The sequence below is a fragment of the Sminthopsis crassicaudata genome, chromosome 2 (assembly GCF_048593235.1).
Source record: "Sminthopsis crassicaudata isolate SCR6 chromosome 2, ASM4859323v1, whole genome shotgun sequence".
Taxonomy (NCBI): Eukaryota; Metazoa; Chordata; class Mammalia; order Dasyuromorphia; family Dasyuridae; genus Sminthopsis; species Sminthopsis crassicaudata.
Genome location: NC_133618.1, coordinates 398,309,775 through 398,333,362, shown reverse-complemented (window position 1 = coordinate 398,333,362; position 23,588 = coordinate 398,309,775). Strand labels below are relative to the sequence as shown.

Below are 23,588 nucleotides of genomic sequence, written 5' to 3'. Positions count from 1 at the left end.
GGCACTGTTGTTTTGTAAGTAATACAGAGCTACTGAAAGTTTTTGAGCAGAGTCAGGATGGATTGGTAAAGGAGTCTGAAGGTAGGAAGAACTGTTGAGAGATTATTTTTAAAAGCCAAGTATTAAGTTGGGGGGATAAATGAGGGTGATGGTTATGGGAATGGAAAGAAGTCACTGTTAGTTTATCTCTCATAGTTTTAGTAGAAATCTTTCCTAGATTATTAAGATTAAATCAAACATCTGTTTTTGTTCATTTGTTTTTGTCTTGTTTTGTGGGGAGCAGGCTTTGCAGGGACACCAGGGTACCTCTCTCCTGAAGTTCTCCGAAAAGACCCATATGGGAAGCCTGTGGATCTTTGGGCATGTGGTAAGTTTAATCTTTGGAGTCAAAAGCAATAAAAAGAGAAGAAATCATGGTGCTCACTAGAGTTCTCTGGTCCTAAAACAGACCAAGTGAGTGAATACTCTACTCTGGCTTATGATGGCAGAGACATCCAAGTACCTCAGAGTTCCAGGTACTAAAAAAGTCATCCACATAACCCAGAGTATGAGATGATCTTCTCATGTTGTCTGCTATGATTCATGAGCTCCACATTCCCCACCTGTTCTTTTTGTGAGAACCCCACTTGAAGTTATACTAGAAATAATAGCTAGCTTTATTAAGCACCTACCATGTTCTAGGTAAGATGCTGAGTGTTTTACAAATATATTTTCATTGGATCCTCACAACAGCCTTTGCTATTATTGTTCCCATTTTATAATGGAAGAAACTGAGACAGAGATTTGCCTAACATCATCCAGCTAGTAAGTTTCTGAGACTGAATTAAAACTTAATTCTTCCTGAGTTAGGTCCAGTTCTCTATCCTCTGTACTATCAGTTCCCACAGGAACTACTACTCCAAGAGGAGCATTATATCTCCCCATGGGTCATTATTGTGCCTAGTACAAAATCCTATGAAGGATGTGTCAGGGAGGAGGCATTCATGAGAATGCACATAGTGTGTTGCCCTGTGGGCCAGGAAGCAACATTGCCAACCTGTAGAATGATTGTAGTTGTCCAGGCCACGGGGATCCAGCAGCTGCCATACAGGGACTCTGTGATCTGCTGACAGTAGGAGGTAACACAGACACCTGTTCAGGTCTTCTCATTCCCTTCTCTGCCCTGTTCACTGCTTGCCATGCTAGCCAGATGAAGGTGACTTCTCTATTATTACTTTTCCAACAATCTTTATTACTAGTACTGCTATGGACTTCATTCATTCAGTAAACATTTCTTGAAGATTTTGTTGTTGTTATTGTTGCTCAGTCATTTTGCTGTTATGTCTGGCTCTTTGTGATCCCTTGGGGTTTTCTTGGCAAAGATAAGGGAGTGGTTAGCCATTTCCTGCTCCTTCTTGAGCACTTACAGTGTGTTAAAGCCTGGGGGAGATGATACAAGGATAAGTGAGTGTGGTCCCTATGCTCTGGAGCTTGTTCTAATCAAAGAGATACACATTCACAAACATCTGCAGTCCACGGCAGGATAAGATAACTGATAAAACAAACTGTACAGATTATCATTGATAGAGGAAATCAGATGAGGAGGAAGGAAAGACTCCCTTTGAGTGATGTGGCAAAGCATCATGGAAGAAGTGGACTTGGAGCTGCTGAGTCTTGAATTTTGGTGGCTGGAAATGGAGAGAGAGGGAAAGGCACAGCAAGCATAGGGAACAATGTAAGCAAAAACATTATGGCAGGAGAGGGCAGGGAATTTGGGAAATGGTGGGGGTTAAAGCTGAAAGAAAAGATTGAGTGATGGAGGATTTGAAACACCAGGCTAAGGAGTTTGGATTTGGTTCTGTAAGTAATAGAGAGACTAAGATTTTTGAGTAAGGGAGTAATATAGCATCATGAAATTTCAAGCTGAAAAGAAACTTGAAAATCATTTTGTCAATCCATCTCACTTTACAGATGAGGAAATTAAGGCCCAGATTTTCAGTGAATTATCATAATTTTGGGATTTTGTTATATATTATATCATATAGTGTTATGTTATATTATATATTCATTATAGATATTTATTACATATTAGGTGTACTAGGTAAAAAAAGATGAGGCAGGTAGACTGGTAACAGGCTATAGGGATAGTCCAAGTCTGAGTAACAGGTCCTAAACTAGGGTGGTTGCAGGGGGAATGGAAAGAAAAGGATAAATATGAGAGAGATTATGAAGGAAAAGTCAATGGTCTTGGTGACTCATTTGGTTTGTGAGGCTAGGGAGGAATTGTCACAGATGACTCGAATTTTGAGTCTGAGTGCCTGGGAAAATGGAGGTGTCATTGACAGAAATAGGAAATCAAGAAGAAAAATGGATTATAAAAGGAAGGTAATGTATTCAACTTTAAAGATAATAAACTTGAGATCCTAGAGATATTCAATTTGTGATGTCGAGCAACTACTTGGAAGTTTAAGTCTTGAGCAAGAGAGAAAATTCTAGGCTGGAAGATCTAGTTACAGGAATCATCTTCATGGAGATCAGAATTGGAAGAATCCTTGGCTATCATCTAATCTTCCTCCTCATTTTACAGAGGAGTAAACAGGCTCATAGAAAGAAGGTGATTGGGGGCAACAAGGTGGTGCAGTGGACAGAGCACCAGCCCTGAAGTCAGGAGGACCTGAGTTCAAATTTGGACTCAGATACTTGATACTTCCGTGCTGTGTGACCCTGGGCATGTCACTTAATCCCAACTGCCTCAGAAAGAAAGAAAGAAAGAAAGAAAGAAAGAAAGAAAGAAAGAAAGAAAGAAAGAAAGAAAGAAAGAAAGAAAGAAAGAAAGAAAGAAAGAAAGAAAGAAAAAGCATGAAAGTGATTGATTCAATACAATTCTGACATTATTTTCTGGATTCTTTCTATTATGCTTGTTCTGGCTAATAAATGAGGTGGTGGCCATTGAAGAAATTGTTGTTTATTTTTCATTATCAGAGGGCTAATAGCATCAGAAGAGTGATGACTTGTGTGTGAATTGGATTTAAATAAAACAAAATAGAACAAAATCATCAACCTCAGTCTCTCTTCCAGAGTCATTGGAGGCCAGTGACAAAGCAAAAGTCTAGTTGATGGGCCATGGCCCAGGATGTAGTAGATGACCTTGGCTTTTAAAAATTGAGGTCTTTTCCTGGACTGTTTATCTGAGTCAATGTCCATTCTGTGACTAAAGGCTAGGTGAGAACTGAGATATTAGATGGCCATAGTTTACCATTGCAAAACTATCCCTCTTGGAAGAAAAGATCCTGAAAGTTTTTGGATTGAAAACAAAACAGTTGCTATTTATACTCTCTCCAAGCCATCAAAACCCAAACAATGAGCAACAGAGGCTTGGGCTGGGGTCTATTATTGGCAATTCATTGAAAATCAGAGTGATTTGGATTTAAAAGCAGTCAAGACATACCAGATAATTTGCAATGGGCTTTTTTTTAAGCCTGTTTTTTCAGAGCTACATTTCAAGGAAATGGAAGAGATCACCAAAAGAGAGAATGTAAGGAGAAAATAGCAGTTGGCTGGTACTAAATCTTGGTGTATACTTCTATTTAGAGGGCAAAAAGAGAAAGAGGAACTAGAGGAGATAAAGTTTGATTAGAGAGGATTACAAAAAAGCAATATACTAGTAACTAAGAGAAGAGAGCATGTCCAGAAAGAGTGACAGTTGCTGTTAAGAGGTCAAGATGAAGATTGAGATAAGACCACTGAATTTGGTAATCAGTTTATCATCTGCCTCCATAGTTATTGCATCCATCAATATGATCCTGCTCATTTCCTACTGTTCCTGACATCAGTATCTCACAGTCTTGTTCCTTTTTCCTAGGTGTCATCCTCTACATCTTGTTGGTAGGTTATCCTCCTTTCTGGGATGAGGATCAACACCGACTATACCAGCAGATCAAGGCTGGAGCCTATGATGTGAGTATTGCTTAATCCTGATGCTTCTTCTTGACCCTATTAGTGTGCTAGGCCTGCTACAGTCCTTTTAATCTTACCCTACTATTTCTCAATCAGACATGGTGCCCCAGTGGGACTTATGAACAGGAAGATCCTTGTACTCATCTCTCAGTCTTTGCATAGAGATACCCAAGTCTTTGCTCTTAGGCTGGTTTGGATCTAGGCACACAGCATATATTGTGAACACATTAAATTTTAGAAGTTAGAATAGTAATATTGTAATGAGCTCAAAATAGTGCTTAAAAAATAAAATAGCCTTTGACAAATTGAGGTCTAGATATTACCTTGTCATCAATCCTTATGAACTCTGTAAGACTTTAGTATTCTTTGTAAAGAATCTTTGTACTAAGAGGAGGATGGGTGCAGCCAAATATAAAATTCAAGCCTATTTAAAGCTTCTTTCCAATGTCTCATCTCTCAGATCTCTGTGTGGGGTACAAGGGAAGAAAGGGGAGATGGCCTTTTATCTACTGCTATCCATTTCTGCCTGCTCTCTGGTATGCCCAGATTTTTCTGGCTTCTGTTGGACTTGATATAAGTGCTTACTTCTTTCCCTTAGCACATTTAAGACAGAAGTTGCTTTTTATTTCTTTTTTCAAGAGGACTTCATTAGCAATCAAGATAAAGACCCATACAACAAAACAAGTTCATAAAGTATAGTACTGTTGAGTTAGAGAGCTCAGGAATCTCATTCTAAAATATGCCTGCCTAATCTAGCCCCTTGGGTGCTATAACTGCCAGAGCTGTCTAGTTTCTCCCCTTCTCATCTAATTAAGCATCTGGGCCTGGCCCCATTACATGAACAAGTGCCATGCTCCTTCAGAGAGGGACCAAACACATTATCTCCCCCAGCATATAAACCCAAGTAAGCCTTCTTTTCCATTTTAAATTTGGTGCTCCCTTCTCCAGCCTTGCCCCCTTTCTATCTCCGTTCATTTGCAAAGCTGAGGTAACAAGACTAATGAACTATGGATATCTTTTTCCTGATCTAATTGCCAATTTTCCTGATAAGGTTTGTTCAGGTTGATGAGCTTTTTTCTCCTCCCCATTCTTTTTGGAACTTCTCTCACTTTCTTACTCTAACCTCAGATATCTCTCTCTAAACTCTGATGGAACACATTTTTATAAATTCACAAGCAACATAATAGCACAAGGAGAAACAAGAACATACCATCTTTACTCATGGAAAGGAAAAAATAATTTCATTACAGCATGCACAGCTCCCAAATTACTGTCCTTCAGATTGTGAAATACTCTCTTGGTCAAAGTTGATTGCCCCAAAGTTTAGTGATGGTGAAGAATCTGGAAATTAAGTCATAAAAAAGAAGGATTAGAGGAATTGGGAATGTTTGGGAGTAGAGAAAACTTAAGAGAGACATGGTCATTGCTTTCAAGGTTTTGGAGGACCATCATATAGAGGAGGGATGGGGGCTGATTCTTTGTGAATCTCCATGTAGGGTTCCTATCCCTTTGCTTCCCAGCTGCTTGCATCTTCCCTGAACTCCTTCCCCATTACATTTTTAGTTTGTATATTTTGTTATATTATATAGTTTCTATTTTAACATAATTGACAGAGAGCTGGCCTTGAAGCCAGGAAGATTTCAGTTCAAGTCCCATCTCTGACACATTCAGGCTTGATAAGTCCTTTAACTTTTTAGTATTTTCTAGGAACTCTCTAAGAGTTTCAGAGAAAATGCCACCTTGCATTGTAGAGGGAGTTCATCCATCTGGAAATCCCCTATACCAAGGACATAACAGTTCCAATCCCTATCCCTAAATTTTGTACATACTTATATTGTCTCTCCCTTAGATTTTAAGTTTCTTAAAAATATTATCGCATTTTTGTCAATGGAGTTATCTGCATGAGAGGTGATAAGAGTTTGAATGAAGGGGCTGACCTTTGATGGAGAAAAAAGATAAAATGTGAGCAATGTAGAAATTGTAAAAATTGACAACTTACTGATATATGAGGTAAGGGAGAGCAAAGAATCAGGGGTAGGGCTGAGATCATATAGCTGAAACTGGAATGATGATGGCACTCCTGACAGAAATAGGCAAGTTGGATACAAGGCTGGGGAGAATATAAGGGAGTCTGTTTTGGCTGCACTGAATTTGAAGTGTCTCTGGGATGTCTAGTTTCAAATATCCAGTAGGCAGTTGGTGATGTGAGACTGAAGTGAGGGAGAGTCTAGGATTAGAGATATAGACCTATGAGTCATCTTGCATAGAGATAATTAGACTCATGGGAGCTGATGAGATCATGGGATGGGGAAGGGAAGAGAGAGAGAGAGAGAGAGAGAGAGAGAGAGAGAGAGAGAGAGAGAGAGAGAGAGAGAGAGAGAGAGAGAGAGAGAAAGAGAGAGAGAGAGAGAGAAAGAGAGAGAGAGAGAGAGAAGAGAAGAGAAGAGAAGAGAAGAGAAGAGAAGAGAAGAGAAGAGAAGAGAAGAGAAGAGAAGAGAAGAGAAGAGAAGAGAAGAGAAAAGAAGAGAAGAGAGAAGAGGAGAGGAGAAGAGAGAGAAGACATTAATTGATTGATATATTAACTTTTCAGAGGACTTTGATTTTCTTTGCATGCACACAGAGATATATAGACACACATTTACATATATACATTTGTCATCAACCTAGGCCAAGATTAAGCAATGGCATTCTTGATTATGAAAGCCTAGAGATCATTTAGTCATGATATCATAAGATTTAGAAATGAAGGAGGTGCTAGAGGTGAGCTAGAGGATATTCTAAAAATTTACTTTTTGTCTAAACTCCCCCTTTCCCCAATTAATAAACTCTTATGACAGACTTCCAGAAGAAATTTTAGTTTATGCCACTTGAGAATTATTTGATGGAAGGAACTTTTAGTCTGGAAAAGAGAAGACTTGGGGGCCAATTGGAAATGATGGAGTGTGATATTGTTGTTTAGTCGATTAGTTGTGTGTGACTCCTGAGTCCATTTGTGGTTTTCTTGGCAAAGACACTGGAGTGATTTGCCATTTCCTTTTCCAACTCATTTTACAGGGTCATACAGCTAATAAGTATCTAAGACTGGCTTTGAACTTAGGTCCTCCTGATTCTACAACTCTATTTACTACACTAATTAGCTGCCTCTTGGGGCACAGTAGTTGCCTTCAAAATTTTGAAGAGCTCTACTTAGAGTAATGGGTAGAAGATACAAAGAGGCAACATATTAGGTTTGATTAAGGAAGAGCTTTCTAGCAGAGCTTTTCCAAAGTGAACAAGATGTCCCAAGAAGTTATTGGCTCAAAGGCTAGTCAATCACTTGTTGGGTGTATTAAAAAGAGAGACTCCTTTTTGCAGGAAGGGTTCAGACTAGACAGCCTTTGAGATTCTTTGATTTCTGGGTACATTTCTGTCCTCTTCAAATAATTTTCAAAACAAAAATTCTGGGCACTCAGAATTTCATATGAATTTTAAATGCTTATTGACGTGATTTGTTGACTTTCAGTTTTGAAATTCTCTAATTCTATGAGCTCATCTAGAATAGCCTCATTTTAAAGATGAGAAAACTGAGACATAGAAAGGATAAAGTGCTTGCCCCTGTGGTAACAAAGCCATGTCAGCGTAAGAATTAAAAATGAGCTGGAGAAGAAAATGGCAAACTGCTCCAGTATGTCTGCCAAACAAACAAACAAACATACAAAAAAACCCAAACGGGATCATGAAGAGTTGCATATGACTGAAAATGACTGAACAACAACAAGGGTTCATAGGAATCAAATTGCCCAATCTCCCACTTTATGCAAGGACCCTTTTATAATAAACCTTGCACTTAGATAATAATCTTCTGATTGGATAGCTCCAGGGATGGATGCCTTCCTCAAGAGGCAGCACATTCCGTTATTACACAGATTGTTTTCTTAGAAAGTTCTTCCTTGTGTGTTGAGATGAAAGGAGTCATATAGAGTAAGTTGAATCCTTCATCCTAATGATAGCTCTTCAAGCATTTGAAGCCAGCTATCATATCCCTACTAAGTCTTTTTTTTTCTTCATGCTAAACAGTCCTTGTTCTTTCCATTGTGTATCTTTATCATCATCCAGATGTTTTTCTCTTTCGTCAAAGTGATGCTTCACAGTGATCAGAATGTGTTCCTACCAGGGCAGAGTACAGTGGGACCATCGCCTTTCCTAATCTAGACATTAGTTTTTTCTTTCCTTACTCATAGCAGCCAATGGAATTGAATAGAATGGAATAGAATTCTCACAACCCAAAATCCCATTAGCCCTTGTGGCAGTTATAACATACTATTGACTTACCTTAAGCTTTGTGGTCCATGTAAACCTGTAGGTCTTTTTCACATGTGTGCCCGTTTTATCTTATAATTTTTATTTTATAGACTCAAATATAAGATTTTTATATTTGAATTTATTCTGTTCATATTCTAGGCTTTTTTGGAATGCTTTTGATGTCATAGAAATGTGGGCTGTTATTGTTATTATTATCACAATATCCTGATTCTATCATCTATGTGTCCATCCAAGTCATAGACAATGATGTTGAAGACTGTCATTCTTAAATCTTCTCTCCTCTAAACATCCTCAGGCCTTTCAATTAATCTGCCACCTTCTTTCTGGATTTCTTCACAATTCTGATCACCCTCAGCTAGACAGATGCCAGATTGTAAATGATAAACTTAAAGTGTGCTTCTCAGATCAGGGTGCTGTGTACAGAGAAAATACCTCCTTCCTCATTCCCCTCTCCCATTGGCACTGGATGCTCTCCCAGAGACAGCTGAAATTCTGCCCTTGCAAGTGGCCACTGTTTGTTTCTGATAGACCTAAACAAGAAGGGTCTCTGGGCCATGGCTCTCCTATGCCTGCTCCCCTGCCAGGCAGGAGTTGTTCTGATTGCAGGGGGTGGCCTGTGGCAGGCTAGCCAAACCTGGCCCATTTGCCCCTTTCAGTTCCCATCCCCGGAATGGGACACGGTTACCCCAGAAGCGAAGGACCTGATTAATAAAATGCTCACCATCAACCCCTCCAAGCGCATCACAGCTGCTGAAGCCCTCAAGCACCCCTGGATCTCTGTAAGTAATACCTGGAGTGGGGTTTGGGCAACTGGGGTTGGGTTGTGGTTTGAGGGCTGAAGATCACATGGCCAAGGGTGGTTTGTTTCTCAAGGGACCAAAGAACATTCAGCATGCTCACTGCCCATGGATCTGAGTGTTTAGGAAAGTATGTAACTTTCCTTGGCAGACAAAGCCCTGGGCTCCTGTCCCAGAAAAAGACTTGTTAGGAGGAGTGAATTGAAAGTAATAGCTAATGACAATAGCTAACATTCATACAGCATTTACTGTGGACTGGGCACTGGCAGCAGTTTATAATTATTATCTCATTTGATTCTCACAACCCTAAGAGATACGTGCCATTATTAGCCCTGCTTTATAGATAAATGGTCCCACACCTAGTAAGTACTTCAGGCAGGTATTGAACTCTGGTCTTCCTGACTCTAGACCTGGTGTTTTATCCATGTTGTACTGTAAAGAGCAGTGGGTTTAACATTGGGAGAATTGAATTCAAATTACTGCTGTGTGACTATAGGCAAATTGTTTAATCTTTTTGAATCTCCAATTTTCTTATCTATAAATAGGCATGATAATTTTGCATTGCTTACAGGATAGACTGTTGTGAGGAAAATACTTTGTAAACTATAAAACCAATGCAAAAAACCAAAACAAAACAAAACAAAAAAAAACCATAAGAAGCTTCCCTGCCTTTACTACCCATGTATCCATCTTTCTTAGTTCTTTCTTCCCACCAAGAGTCCTTTGAAATTAGGTCTTCTTATTTATTGAGCTTCCACTGGTAGGGATTTACTGCTGGTTGGCCTTTGGTAGGCTTGCCCTTGCAGCATCACATCTTTGCTCCTGTTTGCTTGGTTTAAAAAGAAATGAGCCACCCCCCACTCCAGTCCCATCCTGAAGTTTGGAAATTGAAACTATCCTTTAGATAAAAGTTGCACACAACCCCCTCCTTCCTTCTCATGTGCTTTTCCCTCTCTTCTTTTGCAGCACCGATCTACAGTGGCCTCCTGCATGCACAGACAGGAGACCGTGGACTGCTTGAAGAAATTCAATGCAAGGAGGAAACTGAAGGTAACCCCTTGGCCTGGTTCCCTCTCTGAGACTGCTGGGTCCTGGATTGGTCCACATTTCTACCAGGGGAATAGTGGATGAGGTTAGGTGGGAATTCCCTGGAGAACTGGGAAATTCTCAGACCTTGCCTAGGTCATGAGCGATAACAGTGGACTGTACTCAAGAGTTAAAGAGAAGTGGTAGTAAGGGTTGGGTAACAAGTGCCTGGCTAACTGTGGCTGTTCACTGTGAAGAGGCTTACCTCTTCCCCCCAATGGGAAGCACACAGACATAGGTGCTATTTTGGGAAAGTCAAAATAGCATTAGACTTGGGGTCTCGGGGTAGTGGGACTTAGAAAGTTCAAATCTCACTTTAGACATTGACTAACTCTGTGATTGAGTAATTCATTTCACCTGTCTGGGCCTTGGCTTCCCCATCTAGAAAATGAAGGAATTTGACTGGATAACCTCTAAAATCTCTTCTAAGTCTAAATGTAAAAATCTTGGAATTGTCATTTCCTCATCTGTAAAGTGGGAAAAATGACTATCACAGGCAACTATGAGGAAAGTACTTTTTTAAAACGTAGAAAGACAATACACCTATGAGTTATTATATTGTAAAATGCTACAGAAATGGATTATAAAATGGACTATCTTTTTATAGTATTATTATTATTGAGAAGCAATGTGGTACAGCAGATACTCAGAAAGACCTGGATTCAAGTGTTGACTTTGACATATGCTGACTAATCTTCCAACATCCCAGGAAATTCTCTAAGACCATAAAATGCAAAATTTATATAGGACTACATAAAGTGCCAATTTATATCCATAAAGAGACTTTATTTACCTGGAGTTCTCTCATCAATCTGAACCTCCCCAAAATTATTTTTATCCATATAGTTCAGAATAGCTCCTGAAGCAGTGTTGCTCTTTTTAGTATACTATGGGCTGCGCAGCAGTAGGAGTTAGGATTCTTTCTATCCAGTTAAATGGGCCTATGAGCCCCCAGGATTACATAGAGCTGAGGCATGATTTATTTTAGATGTGCTGAGCTCACTGTTAATCTCCTTCCCTTCCAGTGTTCACTGTTCCCAAGAGCCTCCTAGCCTCCCATCCTCCCATAATGGGGAGGGAGCTTGGGGCACAAGGGAAGACTACATGTATTAAGGGATATTGGCAGCAGAGGGCTGGTGAAATCCTAGGAGGAGATCTGGACCAAGGGGATTCCCACCTGACTTCAGGATTTTTTAGCTCAAAGGAAGCTTAGAAATGGAAACAGATGCCAGAAATCTTATCATATAAAATGATATCAGAATTGGAGGAGCCTTAGAAAGCATTTATTCTACTCCCTCTGTTTTACAGATGTGGAATTTTAAGAGATGAAAAGCATTTCTGAAAGCTTGGAATTCCTTAAGGGGATAGTTAGGCTGGCTTGAGAGAGAGAGAGCTCTAAATGCTCTAAAGGGAGAGGGATAACTCATGTTGAGGGCAGGAGTCTAAAGGGAAGGAGGGTTGAGAAGGTGACCACCTACCTGACTCAGTTAGGAGATTTACATGGCCTTTTGGATACCTGCTTGGCAGGCCTCCTGGGGTCTAACCAGCAACCCTAGCTCAGGCTGGAACTGCCTATTAATATTCTTGTCCAAGTTAATCTTGTCCCTTGAGTTGTGCCCACCTAACACTCTTCCCAGCCAATCACTTTTTCTTTGGGAGTACTGAGGACAGATGGACAAAGGGATAGGGGAGAATGGGAGGTTTGGTCTCTGAGAACAACAATCTCTCTCTTTCTACCTACCCACTCTCCACATTTTCTTATTCTTCCCTCCTTCCTCCTTTTCCCCCGGTCTCTCTTCCCACCCTCACCTCTCTTGCTGTTCTATTTTTGTCTGTTTCAGGGAGCTATCCTTACCACCATGCTGGCCACCAGGAACTTCTCTGGTAGGTGGTGGGACCCTTTGGTCCTCAGGATCTAACACACACAAATCAGCACTGCAGAACTCCATATCTAGGGTGCTCTAAGACTGAAGGAGAGTTCAGGGGTCAAAACATTCCTGCTCCCCCTGCCCAGGAAAAACAGGGAATTTATTCTTTGGCCCCCACCCACCCACTGCCATCACTGCCTGCTGAGCATATATATGCAGGGAGGCAGCTAATACTTTGCCAAAACTTGGGGTGACAGCTGAGGGGTGGGTGGAGGGGGAAGAGGAACATGAGGTGCTGACCAAGTGCTGAAAAATCCCAATGGACTTGACAGATATGTGCATCTAAACAAGTTGGCCCATTAGCTGTAGCTATAAACTTATATTGGGGAGAGATGACTCGGGTCCAAATTCTAACTTAAATTAGCTGTGTGACCTTGGGCAAGCCATTCAAACCTCTGAGAGTCTTACTTTCCTCATCTATAAAATGGGAATAACAAAACTTATAAGGTTGTTGAGAGGAAAGTATTTTATAAACTCTAAAGACTCTAGGAGTATAAAATAGTATTTTGATCATTTTTCTCTGTGCCACTTATGAGAATGGTCCATGGGCTAGGAATAGAGGTAGGGGCAGCCTCACAGAGGAAGGCTGGCAAAGTGTAGATTACAGCTTTCCCCAATTCCAACAGAAGATGACCAGAAGGAAAGAAGTGGATGGTGAGAAATGGCTGTGAAAGCACCAGGGGCTTCCTATGAGGGGTACATGAGAAGCACCCAATTATTGCATAGCAGTGTCTGAGGTTACTAGGTAGTGGTGAAAGAAAAGGGATAGAAACTTGAATTTATTAAGTGACCCTTGTCTGAGGACACCTGAGTGAGTGACAAGACTGCCAGAGTCTGGCCACTAATGCCAGGGCTTTGCTGAGGCAATCGAGTAGAGGTGGCAAAATTCACACCAAAACAGAAGAGGGGTCTTGGAGTGATTCTGCATTGCAGTGTGAGCTCAGCTCCCTTTTTTGGTCCCACCTATCCCCAGACAAGGGTACAGAAGTTCATCCCATTTCCTTCCTCTCAGAAAACATGGAATTTTATCCACCTTAGGCAGCAGCTAGAGACCTAGTTGGTAGAGGAACCATCTGGGACTCAACCAAGCACTTTTTGCTTTTGCATATCATGGATATGGTATAGTGTCAATTAGACATAAACTTAATGTTTATCTCCAGTGAGCTAGGCAGTGTGCACAGTGGAAAAAGTCTTGGATTCAGAGTTGGAGGACTTGGGGTCGCATCCTTGCTCTTCCTCTATATCCAAGTGATGTTGGACAATCTTTTTAACCTCTTTGGACATAACTTTTCTCATCTTTAAGATGAAGACACTGGGACAAGATGAACTCTAAGATCTATTCCAGCTCTAAATCTCTGACTCTGTGATCCTTTCCAGCATAAATGCTATGCTATTATCTGTTCACCTTCCTGTTTGAGCCTGGAAGCCAAAATGTGTGTCCCCCCCTTCTAGGGCTTCCCTTACTATTTTGTCTTTTCCAGGCTGGTAGTTAGAGAATCTCTTGTAAGTTCTTTGCACATGCATAAGGAAATTAACACTGAGAGTTAGACCCCCGAGCAAGGCTTTAAGAGCCAGGAAAGTGATTATAAAATAGAGAACACTCTATTTGTGTCTCCCAAGAGAGACTAAGAAAATGAGATGCTTCTGGGAACCAAAGAAAGGGCAAAAAGACAATAAGTGCAATAGAAAGAGACAGTAATCTGGGGGGTCTCTTCCTCCCTATGCCACTTATTAATAAGTTGGCATGAGGCAAGTTACTTTCCCTCACTAAGCCTCATTTTCCTCATCCATACAATAGGCATAATAATCCTTTCCCTGCTTGCATTTCAGAGTTGTGTAGACTAAGTAGGAGGATAATGGATGTGAGGGCTTGGGAGCTACACAGTGCAAAAACTGACATGAGGAATGAATTGCTGCCTCTCATTCCATGCTCCAAGGCATCACAGTTATGCAATTAATAAAGGATATGTAGCAGGGACTTTATGGAGTTCTCAGGTGCCAGAGAGCCTCTGAGCTGGGACAGAAAGCACAGAGTATCCACAGATTAGGGGAGCCAGAGGGCAGAGTGCTATAGTTACTATAGCAGCTACTGTGGGTAGACTTTGGGGTGGGCTTGAGTCTTGGCCAATGTAGTTAGAGAAGATATTTGTCTTCCTAAGTTCACTGTGTCTCCTTAAAGCATTTTTGGGGAGTCAGGGTTAAATAGATGACTACTTTTGGCCCGCTTTCCCCTTTTTATTCTTTCCTCTCTGTTGCCCAGGACACCTAGAGAAAGGTTCAGGCAGAATATCAGGGTATTCTGGAACATTTTCTGACCAGTATCCAAACATAAGCACTCCATCCAGGAGGGGGGTGAGTGTGTGTGTGTGTGTGTGTGTGTGTGTGTGTGTGTGTGTGTGATGAGGAGGTGACAGAAAGGCAGAGGATTCTGGGAATTTTCATTGGAACAGGAGCCCTCAGGCAGCTGCTTATCTCCTTTCCGGTCGGTGCCTTGGGAGCCAGCACCCACACTGTGCATGCTTTCCGGTGCTGAGAGTCGAGGGAGGGGCTACTCTAGCTGGAAGGCACCAGTCTGGCCCTGGGAGGGGGGCTGGGTTAGGACCTCAAAAGTGGGTGGGCATCTGCTTCTTCTCATTGCCAAAACGGGGCTTGCAGCTGTCTAGTGAGGAGGATCGGGTGACATATGACCAAGGCAGCATGGGGCTAAAATTAGAGAAGGGGCAGAGGCAGGGAGAGAGTACAAACCACCACTGTCCCAGGAGTTTGAGACTCTGGGATTAGCCTTCGGACTGAATGGGGCTCAGAGGAAATCCCCCAAAGCTGTCTGGAGCCCCTATGGCAGTGTGGTAGCCAGGATCTTGGAGGAGGAGTTCTTTCTTTGAAGTGCCCGAGTATCCTGGGGCCCACGGAGAGGGAAAACTCCCCCTTGCCCCAGGAGGCCAACAACGGTGCTAGGAAAAGGAAGAGGAAGAGGAAGAGGAGGGTGTTTGTCACTGCTGAGGATTCCGGACCCAGCTTGCCTGGGGTCCCTCTCAGTCCCTGCCCTGCTGCTCTCTGATGTTGCTCCTCCTAACACTATGGGCCCTGGTGCCCTGTCTTGTGCTTTTAACTCTCTACTTTGTCTCCATCACAGGAGGAAAGAGCGGGGGCAACAAGAAGAATGATGGTGTGAAGGTAAGCTCCCTTTGATGCCTGAAAGGCCTCAGGTGTGGTGGAAAAGAGCACACAAGATTTGGAGCCAGAGGGGACCTGGGTTCGAGTCCTAATTGCTACATACTGCCTAAAGCTATGGGCAGTTTAATTTCTCTGCCCTTCAGTTCTCTCATCTATAAAATGAGGGGGATGGAGTAAATGATTGTTATTTTTAAGGTTACTATCAATTCTCAATCTATGATGCTATGATAACAATTCACACTTGTGTGTGTGTGTGAGTGAGTGTGTATGAACGTGTTGAGGAAGGTGGGGCTCCAATCTCGATCATCTGGGCAGGATCAGTGTGGGGAACATCCTGACTATTGGTGAGAATTAAATCACATGGATATTCCTATTAAAAATGGGCACCTTGGGATAACGGCTTCTCTTCTTCTTTATCTCCCAGGCTCTTTTTCCCCTCTCTCTATCGGGTACCCTTACTCAAGACCCTGCTCTCCTTTTGCAAGGGCATGGGGAAGATTGAGAGCAGAAGTCAGGGAGATAAACAGGGAAAAGAGAAAAAAAAGAAAGTTTGAATGGGGGGGGAGGGGGGAATGATAGACCAAGAATAAAAAGGAAAGGGTTTAAATCTCTCCCTCCAAGGACCCAGAATGATGAACAAAAGGATGAGTGAGTACTCAGGAATTAAGAATGATAACAAAAACTTCCCCATAGAAGCTTATATGTGTCTTTGAGCCTTGGTCACTGGGAGGAAACTTCCATATATATTATGATGAACACAGAGGCTTTGGCCTGCCACCTTCACTCCAATTCCACTGAAGTGACTAATGATTTCTTCCACTTCCCTTAGGGCCATTTGACAGGAATCAGTCTCTCGCCCCTCTGATTCAGGATGATCAGGAATGTGGGATATCTAGGTTGAAAATGGCCAAAAATATGTTTTTCCCCAAAAAACATATTCAGTGACCTATTAGGGATGCTGCTACCTGATCAATGATTATATCCCCTGCCTATCACATTTCCCCTGAAGAGCTCCAAGGCTCAAGGGAACCAGAATGTAGAATATTTGTTCCCTCCTCAAAGGAAAGAGGGCTTGACCTTCTCTCTCTGTAAAATGGGCACAAGTTGCTTTTCTCCTCCACTCTTACTCTTATACAATGCTGAAGGCCAGTCACACAATGACACTTCCTTATCTTCACTTCCCATTTCTCTATTATTGTTTCCCTCTATTCTCTGGTGAATGGTGCTTGTGCCTCTAGAAAACATACTGGTTCCATCCTGCCCTTAGCTCCCTTCCACCACAAGTTCACTGTTCCTGGATAGGCCTTGTCATCCTACCACACACATTTAGCTCCCCCAGCAATGGGATCTAGGCCATGAAGGAATGTTAAAGTGAGTGACAGCAGGATTTGGGGAAGTCTATAATAATTCAAACTTAGTGGATTAGTCTGTCATACTTCTAGAGCTTCTAGTGTTAGATTACTGGCCTTTCTGGGTAATCCAACTGATCCCAATCATTGTTCGGAGGTAGCGCTGTTAGTGCTGTTAACTTAGATTATTTTATTATTGGCCTGAATCAAACCTCATTAATAAAATGTAAGAGCCCTCCTTGGTTGCTGGTATCTCTTTCTGTTGAGCTGGGTTAACAGGCCTCTTGGGGAAAGACCTGGTATTGAAGTATCCTTGAGCTAGAATTGTTGGCCAAGGTTAAGTTCTCCATTGGCGGGATCCTGAAGGTAGGGGAGATAAGGTAGAGAATTAAAATAAGTTTTGATGGGCTTTGGGACAGATTCTGAGGAGTTTCCTTAGGGATTGGGGGAAGGGGGTGGCCCAGGCTTCTGCATGGTCAGTTGGGTTTTAAGTCCTGTGTTGTTGGGACAAAGGTGCTTCAGTCTAAGGAATGAGAAGGAATTCTGCTGGGTGACTGGGGCAGTGATTCATCCCCAAGACCTCCCCTACTAAATTTCAGGCATGACTTGAACCCCTGAGGGCTGAGGCCACAAGTTGGCTTTTGCAAATTGTCTTTGAAGTCAGATCCTCTGTATGTGAGGTCAGAGTGATGGAGAAGCAAGAAACAAAGGAGCCTTAGTCCCCGGAATGGCGGTAGCTGGCTCTAGATTCTGAATCTGCCATCTGTGGGCAGCAGAACTGGCATTGCCCATGTGTACCAAAATGCCACCCTGTTCCTCTGCCCCACAGCAGAACATAACGAGACCATCTTATGTTTCCCAGACAGTCAGGGAGGTAGAAGAGAGCCAATATCCTGGGGTGCCATGCCATTGCTTTTAGTCAGGGGAAGGCCTGGCGGGGACAACCCTGGGAGATCCTTCGCCACCCCCTGAGGCTACCTCTCCCAGCCTCTCCTCTTCTCTGGCAGCCTCAGGAGGGAGGCAGGAATGTGGTGGGGGAAGGACATGAGCTCTAACCAGGAATGCCCAAGGAGCTCCTTGGAAAGAGCAGGGGCAACATCCTGGAATCCTCAGGATGAGCGAGCCTAGCCTTCCCTTCCTTGAATGAGAATCTCTGATGAAAATTGTCCTCTGAATACGAGGGAGTCAGGATTTGGACACCCAGCATATGCTGGCTTTTACTTCTTAATAGACAGATCTCCAAAGGGTTTTACACTGGATTTGGCACATCAGGGAGAAACAGTCATCCCCTTCCCATTTCTTCCCCTCCTATCCCCATCAAAGAGACAGCCTCTTAGGGGTACTTCAGGAAATCTCTCATCTCTACACCCTGTGCTCATCTAGGCAGGGGACTCAATTGAGTCCCCTGATTGTTACCTATCCCAGCCCCAGATCCTCCTTCCTGCATACATACTGGTGAGGGAGGGGAAACAAAGCCCCTCTCCTCACCACCGACACTCCTTCTGCCTCTCAGAGACTACCAAAGCCATTCACTGCCCCAACATGTGGTGTCCCATCCTGTCCTGTTGTGATAAGTGCACTCACTCCCCACCCCTGCCCGCCGTGTCCCATCCTGTTACTGTGCGTCCAGAACCTAGTACAGTCGCTGCTCTGTGTTTGCATCATGTTTTTTGTCTGAAACGTCTGCCCCACGTGACAGACCTGAGTGAGTAGAGCTGAATCTCTCAGCCCCCCTGTCTTTGGGTTACAGTTGAAGACAGAACAGCTACTGGACTCCAACCCCTGCCAGAAGCCCTCTGGCTCCCATATACACTGGCTTGCATCATGGCATGGAGGCCATCTAGGGAACCATGTCCATGGGAGGGAGACTGGACCAGAAAAGCTCTTAGTGAAGGGACAGGCAGGCAGAGGAGACTAGATTTACTTCCATGGGAAATACTACCCAGATCCTTAGAGAAGATAGCTGTGTGGCCCTGGATGGGGGTAGGACCCAACAACTGGGCTCTTGAATGTGGCTTCTAGCCCTTTCTCACTCTGCCAAGATGGTAGCACTCCCTGAGTCATCAGTGAGCATTGGCTTTATGACACTGTGGTTCACTGGTATCCCTGTTTAGCTTTTGGTCTCAGTCTCTCTTCACCCAAGCACACGCAGTCTTTCCATACCTGGATATCTGGCTTAGGACATAAAGAGAAAATCATTTCGAGCCACACTTTCTCTTCCTCCATCTTCCTCCCTTACTTCCTTTTCCTTCTACCCCACTTCTCTTCTTCTGTCTCTTCCCATTCCCCTTCCATTTCAGTGCTTAGAATGGGAAACAAAAAAGTCCAGACTGGGAAACAAAACAAAAAAATCCAAGATGGAACAGTACAATGGTCAGAGCCAGATTTGAATCTTGGGTATAGCAGTCATTATATGACCTTGGGCAGGTCACTTTAGTTTTCCAAGCATCAGTGTCTCTATCTATAAAATGGGGTTGATCTCTGCTCTTTACAGATTTGTAAGATGTCAGGGAAAAAAGTGATGGAGATCAAACTTGATTTAGCATTAGTATTAGCACTAGATGGAAAAGCATTTTTTAGAGGCACTTGACAGCTGTTTTCAAACACTTTGGAGCTGTCTTTGACACTGGTACCTGAACCAATTTACTCCAGTCTTCTGAAACTTCACTGAGAACTGTCCGGGTCTTATTTCTAGAAGGCGAAGCCTGCAGAATACTAAGTAAGGGTCTTTTTGATAAGCTCCAAGGAGGCCATTGAACACCATTTCTCCACTCTAAGAGTCTAATTCCCATTTGAAAGTCAGTCAATTGTGTCAATCTTGACCTGACTGCTGGGGGGGGGGGCAACTGGCATCCAGGGCACCATTCTCCCTCTCTCACCAAAGCTTGGCATGGTGGGCACTCTGTGCTGGGCTTTGGAGGATTTGAAGAGCAAGGTCCAGGCAGAGTTAGAAGGACTTATTTGCACGAGAAGAGCCCGCAGAGTAAGTCAGGGCCCCAGATTTGGCTGGTCCTCAGAGTTATGGTAAGTGGGGGAAGTGTCCCTTGGGTCATGGGCATACCACACCTTGGGCACTACCCTCTTTCTCTGAGTGCCGGATGTCAACACCTTTGAGGTACCATTGAGCCTGGCCCAGGGGCCATTGCTTCCTTCCTTCCCACTCTACTTCCCTCTCTCCACTACTCTCTACCGTTTTGCCACTGTGTCTCTTCCTGTCCCATCTCTTCTCCTTGTTTTTCCAGAAAAGAAAGTCCAGTTCCAGTGTTCAGTTAATGGTGAGTGTCTGCCGTCTTCCCAAATGCCGGTAATACTGGGCCTCAGTGCACTCCCGCCTTGCTCCTAGAGGTTACACTGGGAATGTGGGGTGGGGAGAGGGGCCAAGAGTGTGTGTGTTGTGTGGCAAACGTGTGTGTTGTTTGTGTGTTTATGTTAATACCTTCAAACTAGTACTCTGGACCAATACGTCTTGTAGCATAGGACTAATACTGGCCCACTGTGGGCAGTGGGCCTTGTCCAGCTCCTCAGGCTGTCTCTCAGTCTGATTCTCTTGAGTCATTCTCAGTAGAGTTCTCTGGTCTGAAGCCCTCAGCTTTGACCCTAAAGCCCAACTTTTTGAATTGCCCAGTTACTAAACGATGACGTAGCGGTGGCCAGTTTAGACTCATGGATATGACAGTGCAGGGACCCTGCCTGGGGTCTTTTGTGGAGTGAGGCACCCAGTGCATTGGGCAGATTGAGCCTCAGCCTTGGCCTTCCTTGACATCTCCATAGGCCTGTCAGTGTAACCAGTGGGTGCATTTGGGGCTCAGAAATGCGCTTTGTGTGATTGTGCATCTTTCCTGACTGTAGTTTCATGTGTCCTCTCCCACTTTTGCACAACTCCCTCTCTCCCTCATCCTAATTCTCCCTCCCTTTTTTTCCCCTGTAAATTTGTATCATTTCCCCCTCAATTGTACAGCCAACATGGTGTCACTCTGCTCCTTTCCACAACTCCTTCAACTCTCTTCTGGCTAAAGCCTCCTCCCATCTCACAACAGAAGCTAGAGTTCTCTATGTATTCATTGCTATAAGACACCTCCATAGACAGCCCCTCCACTGCCACTTCTTCCCTTCTCCTCTTCCTCCTCATTGCTCCCTGAGTTTGAAAGTTAGGTTGGGTTTTAGCTGCTGGACCATCTGGCTTTTGGACTATGAGCCAAGTTCTCTGGTGAGCAGGGTTGGTAGAAGCTGGTATGTTTGCCATCAGCTCGAACAGGTTCCTTGGTTTCAACAATTAGCCTGGGGTTCACTTCTTTCCTGTTGTTTTCCCCCTTATTCTTTGTCCAGGAATCCTCTGAGAGTACCAATACCACCATTGAAGATGAAGACACCAAAGGTAGGAGAGCTGGCTTCTTTTTCTATACGGGGAAACTCTGTGCCTTGCCTAATTTAGTCTAGTCTGTTCCTTTGTAATGGGAATCTGTATGCTGAAGTTAATATCTGCCTAGAGGGATTGTCTAATTAGAGCAGGACAAAAATATTTGGACGTAAGCTCTTTTGCTATTAGGAAAACCCTACAGGATTGGGGTGCTTGATTCCGGAGTAATTATTTCAGATCTATCTCAAAAGGCAAAGCTGCAATAGGCACTGGAAGTCTCTTTAATCTTTATTCCCAGGTTCTAGATCTTATCCAAGCAGAGGCTACTCTTTGATCACTTAACTATAACTGATCAGGCTAGACTCACTGTGTTCTATTTCTCCATCTCTGATCCCCATTTATCCCTCAATGCCACCATAAGATGCTTATGATTCTTAGCATCTTCTCCTATCCTTTGCCCCTTTACCACATAGACACAAAACACATTCACTAGGAACATAAGAAGAGTGAGAGACAGAAAAAATGTTTGTGGAAATTGACCTGAGTCAAACTCCATGGTTCTAAAGCTTATAGATCTACTTGCCTCTCTGGTCCCTTCTGAATCCCATCAAGGATTTGGATCCTCTGTGAAAGACAAGTTCCCAGAAGTTCAGTCTCTTTCATTCAATAATGGCATACTCTGGATTGAATATACTTCTCTCCCAAAGTTTCCTAGGTTCACCCTAGGAACATGATTTAAAATTTGTCACCAATCCTCAACTAACCAAGAAATCAAGAGTTTCATTCTAATCTGTCTCTGATGTTGTCCATTCTGAAGCCCAAGGACTTCCTACCCTCTGTCACTTAACCACAGTGAGACCCAGTCTCTAACTCATGATCCCTCTCCCTTCATCTGTTCTTGTCCCAAGGGACATCATATTGATGCTCCCAAACACTCCAACAGTTTATAGAGATACTGTGTTTCTTTAAAGCTACAAGTCTGGAAGGTGAAAGTGATACCATTAATTTCCCACTTCCCTTTAGCTCTAATCTTAGATCTGATACCATTCAGAAAACCTTCATAACAATCAAAGATCCAGATCTGCAGTCAATTAACAAATCATCTTGGTATTTATACTCCTTCCCCCAGTCACCATCTGGACAGTGTAACAAAATTATTCCCAAGTTTGAAAATAAAGATGAATTACTTCTTCCCACAGTGTCTTATAGCAGAATGAGAACTGGCTTTGGAAAAAGAGGACTTGGGTGCAAATCATTCTGATTTGATGTTATTTGAACAAATCACTCAACTTGCTTGAGTCTTAGTTTCTTCATCTGTATAAAAAAAAAAATAATGTGGGTCAGATGTTCTTGAGGTCCTTTCCTCTAAATTTATGATCCTTTCAGCCCCCTCTTGCTATCTCCAAGAGGAGAGGCAGAGGTAAGGAATTTTTGAAGATATAGAATCCCATGCAGAGAGCAATCAATTCTTAGAGCTCAGTTTGAATCATATGAATCTTTAGATATGGTGACTTTTTTGCTAGGAAAAAGATTTGGAACAGTTGGTTGATTTTTATCTCCACCCTGGGCTCAGGATTATATCACAGTGGATATCGCCCTTCTCAGGAAGCTATTTGAGGGTCTGGGACAACACCAAAATATCTGCCCAAAGCAGAGAGATGGGCATGAGAGAGCTCATTGGCCCCAAGGAAGAAGTGGAAACTCCTTCTCTGGCTCCCACAGACTTAACCGACAAATCACTGGGTGATCAGTCTTCTGGGGAATTCCTTGTGGGTACTTCTGGACTCATGCAAATAACACTGTGAAAAAAAGAAAAGACCTAGATTTGAATCTCAGTTCTTGTTACATTATCTCATTACTAGAGAAGATAATGAATGTAAAGTATTTTGTAAATTTTATAGCTTATATAAATTAATCAAAGATGACCAAAGATAAATTATTTAATCTCTTGGCTTTAATTTTTTTATTTGTAAGATAAAGTGGTTGAAACAGATCAGCAGTTCTCAGAACCCCTTTTGTGGAGTCTTTCACTTTCAGAACTTGACACTATTAAAATTGGTGAGGATCTCCAAAGAGCTTTTTTTTATGTGTGTCATATCTGTTGATATATACTGTTTTGGAAATCAAACCATCTTAATATCATTATGAAAATAGTTTTGACCTTATGTACCCACTGAAAAGGTCTTGAAGATCCCAGCAGTTCATGGACTGCATTTAGAGAATTGATAAAATAGAATTTAAAGCTACTTAAATTTAAGGACTTTGGCTTTAAATTTAAAGCACCTTAGAGATTTTTTAGTCCAACTCCCTCATATTACAGATGAAAAAGCTGAGATATAAGTAACTTGTCCCAGAGAGGGAGTAAGTAATTGAGCTAGGATTTTAACTTGGGTGATCTTTTGCTAACTACACATTTTTAAGCATGTGTCTGTTTCTAAATATGTGGTATTATAAATGAGGAAGGCTCTCTAGTAAATATTTTGCTGATGAGGGAGATAAACTATGATTCAGTCAGTTGGGATGAGGCCTTGGTGATGTGGCTGTCTGATGGTGTCTGAGAGTTCTGATCTTGGGATTTGGTAGGGAGCCAGAAAGGACTCCAGCTTTGAATGAGAAGGGGACCAGGGCCTGGATTTAGGCATCTCTGGGAGAAAGATCC

The 23,588-nt window shown here is 42.7% G+C and overlaps 1 protein-coding gene across 4 annotated transcripts in view; it reads left to right on the top strand.

Moving 5' to 3' along the window:
- Window positions 1–23,588, top strand: part of CAMK2A (calcium/calmodulin dependent protein kinase II alpha) — a 79,584-nt gene that overhangs the window by 38,527 nt on the left and 17,469 nt on the right. For 3 of the 4 annotated variants that reach the window (XR_012486648.1, XM_074291778.1, XM_074291775.1), the window contains exons 8-15: window positions 284–367; window positions 3,842–3,936; window positions 8,895–9,017; window positions 10,002–10,085; window positions 11,963–12,005; window positions 15,183–15,223; window positions 19,815–19,847; window positions 20,899–20,947. Coding sequence is in view for 3 of the 4 variants with exons in the window: in XM_074291778.1 (XP_074147879.1) it covers window positions 284–367; window positions 3,842–3,936; window positions 8,895–9,017; window positions 10,002–10,085; window positions 11,963–12,005; window positions 15,183–15,223; window positions 19,815–19,847; window positions 20,899–20,947 (552 nt within the window). In the remaining variant the exon portion in view is untranslated. The remainder of the gene's footprint in view (window positions 1–283; window positions 368–3,841; window positions 3,937–8,894; window positions 9,018–10,001; window positions 10,086–11,962; window positions 12,006–15,182; window positions 15,224–19,814; window positions 19,848–20,898; window positions 20,948–23,588) is intronic. The other variant, XM_074291776.1, reaches the window with a different exon arrangement.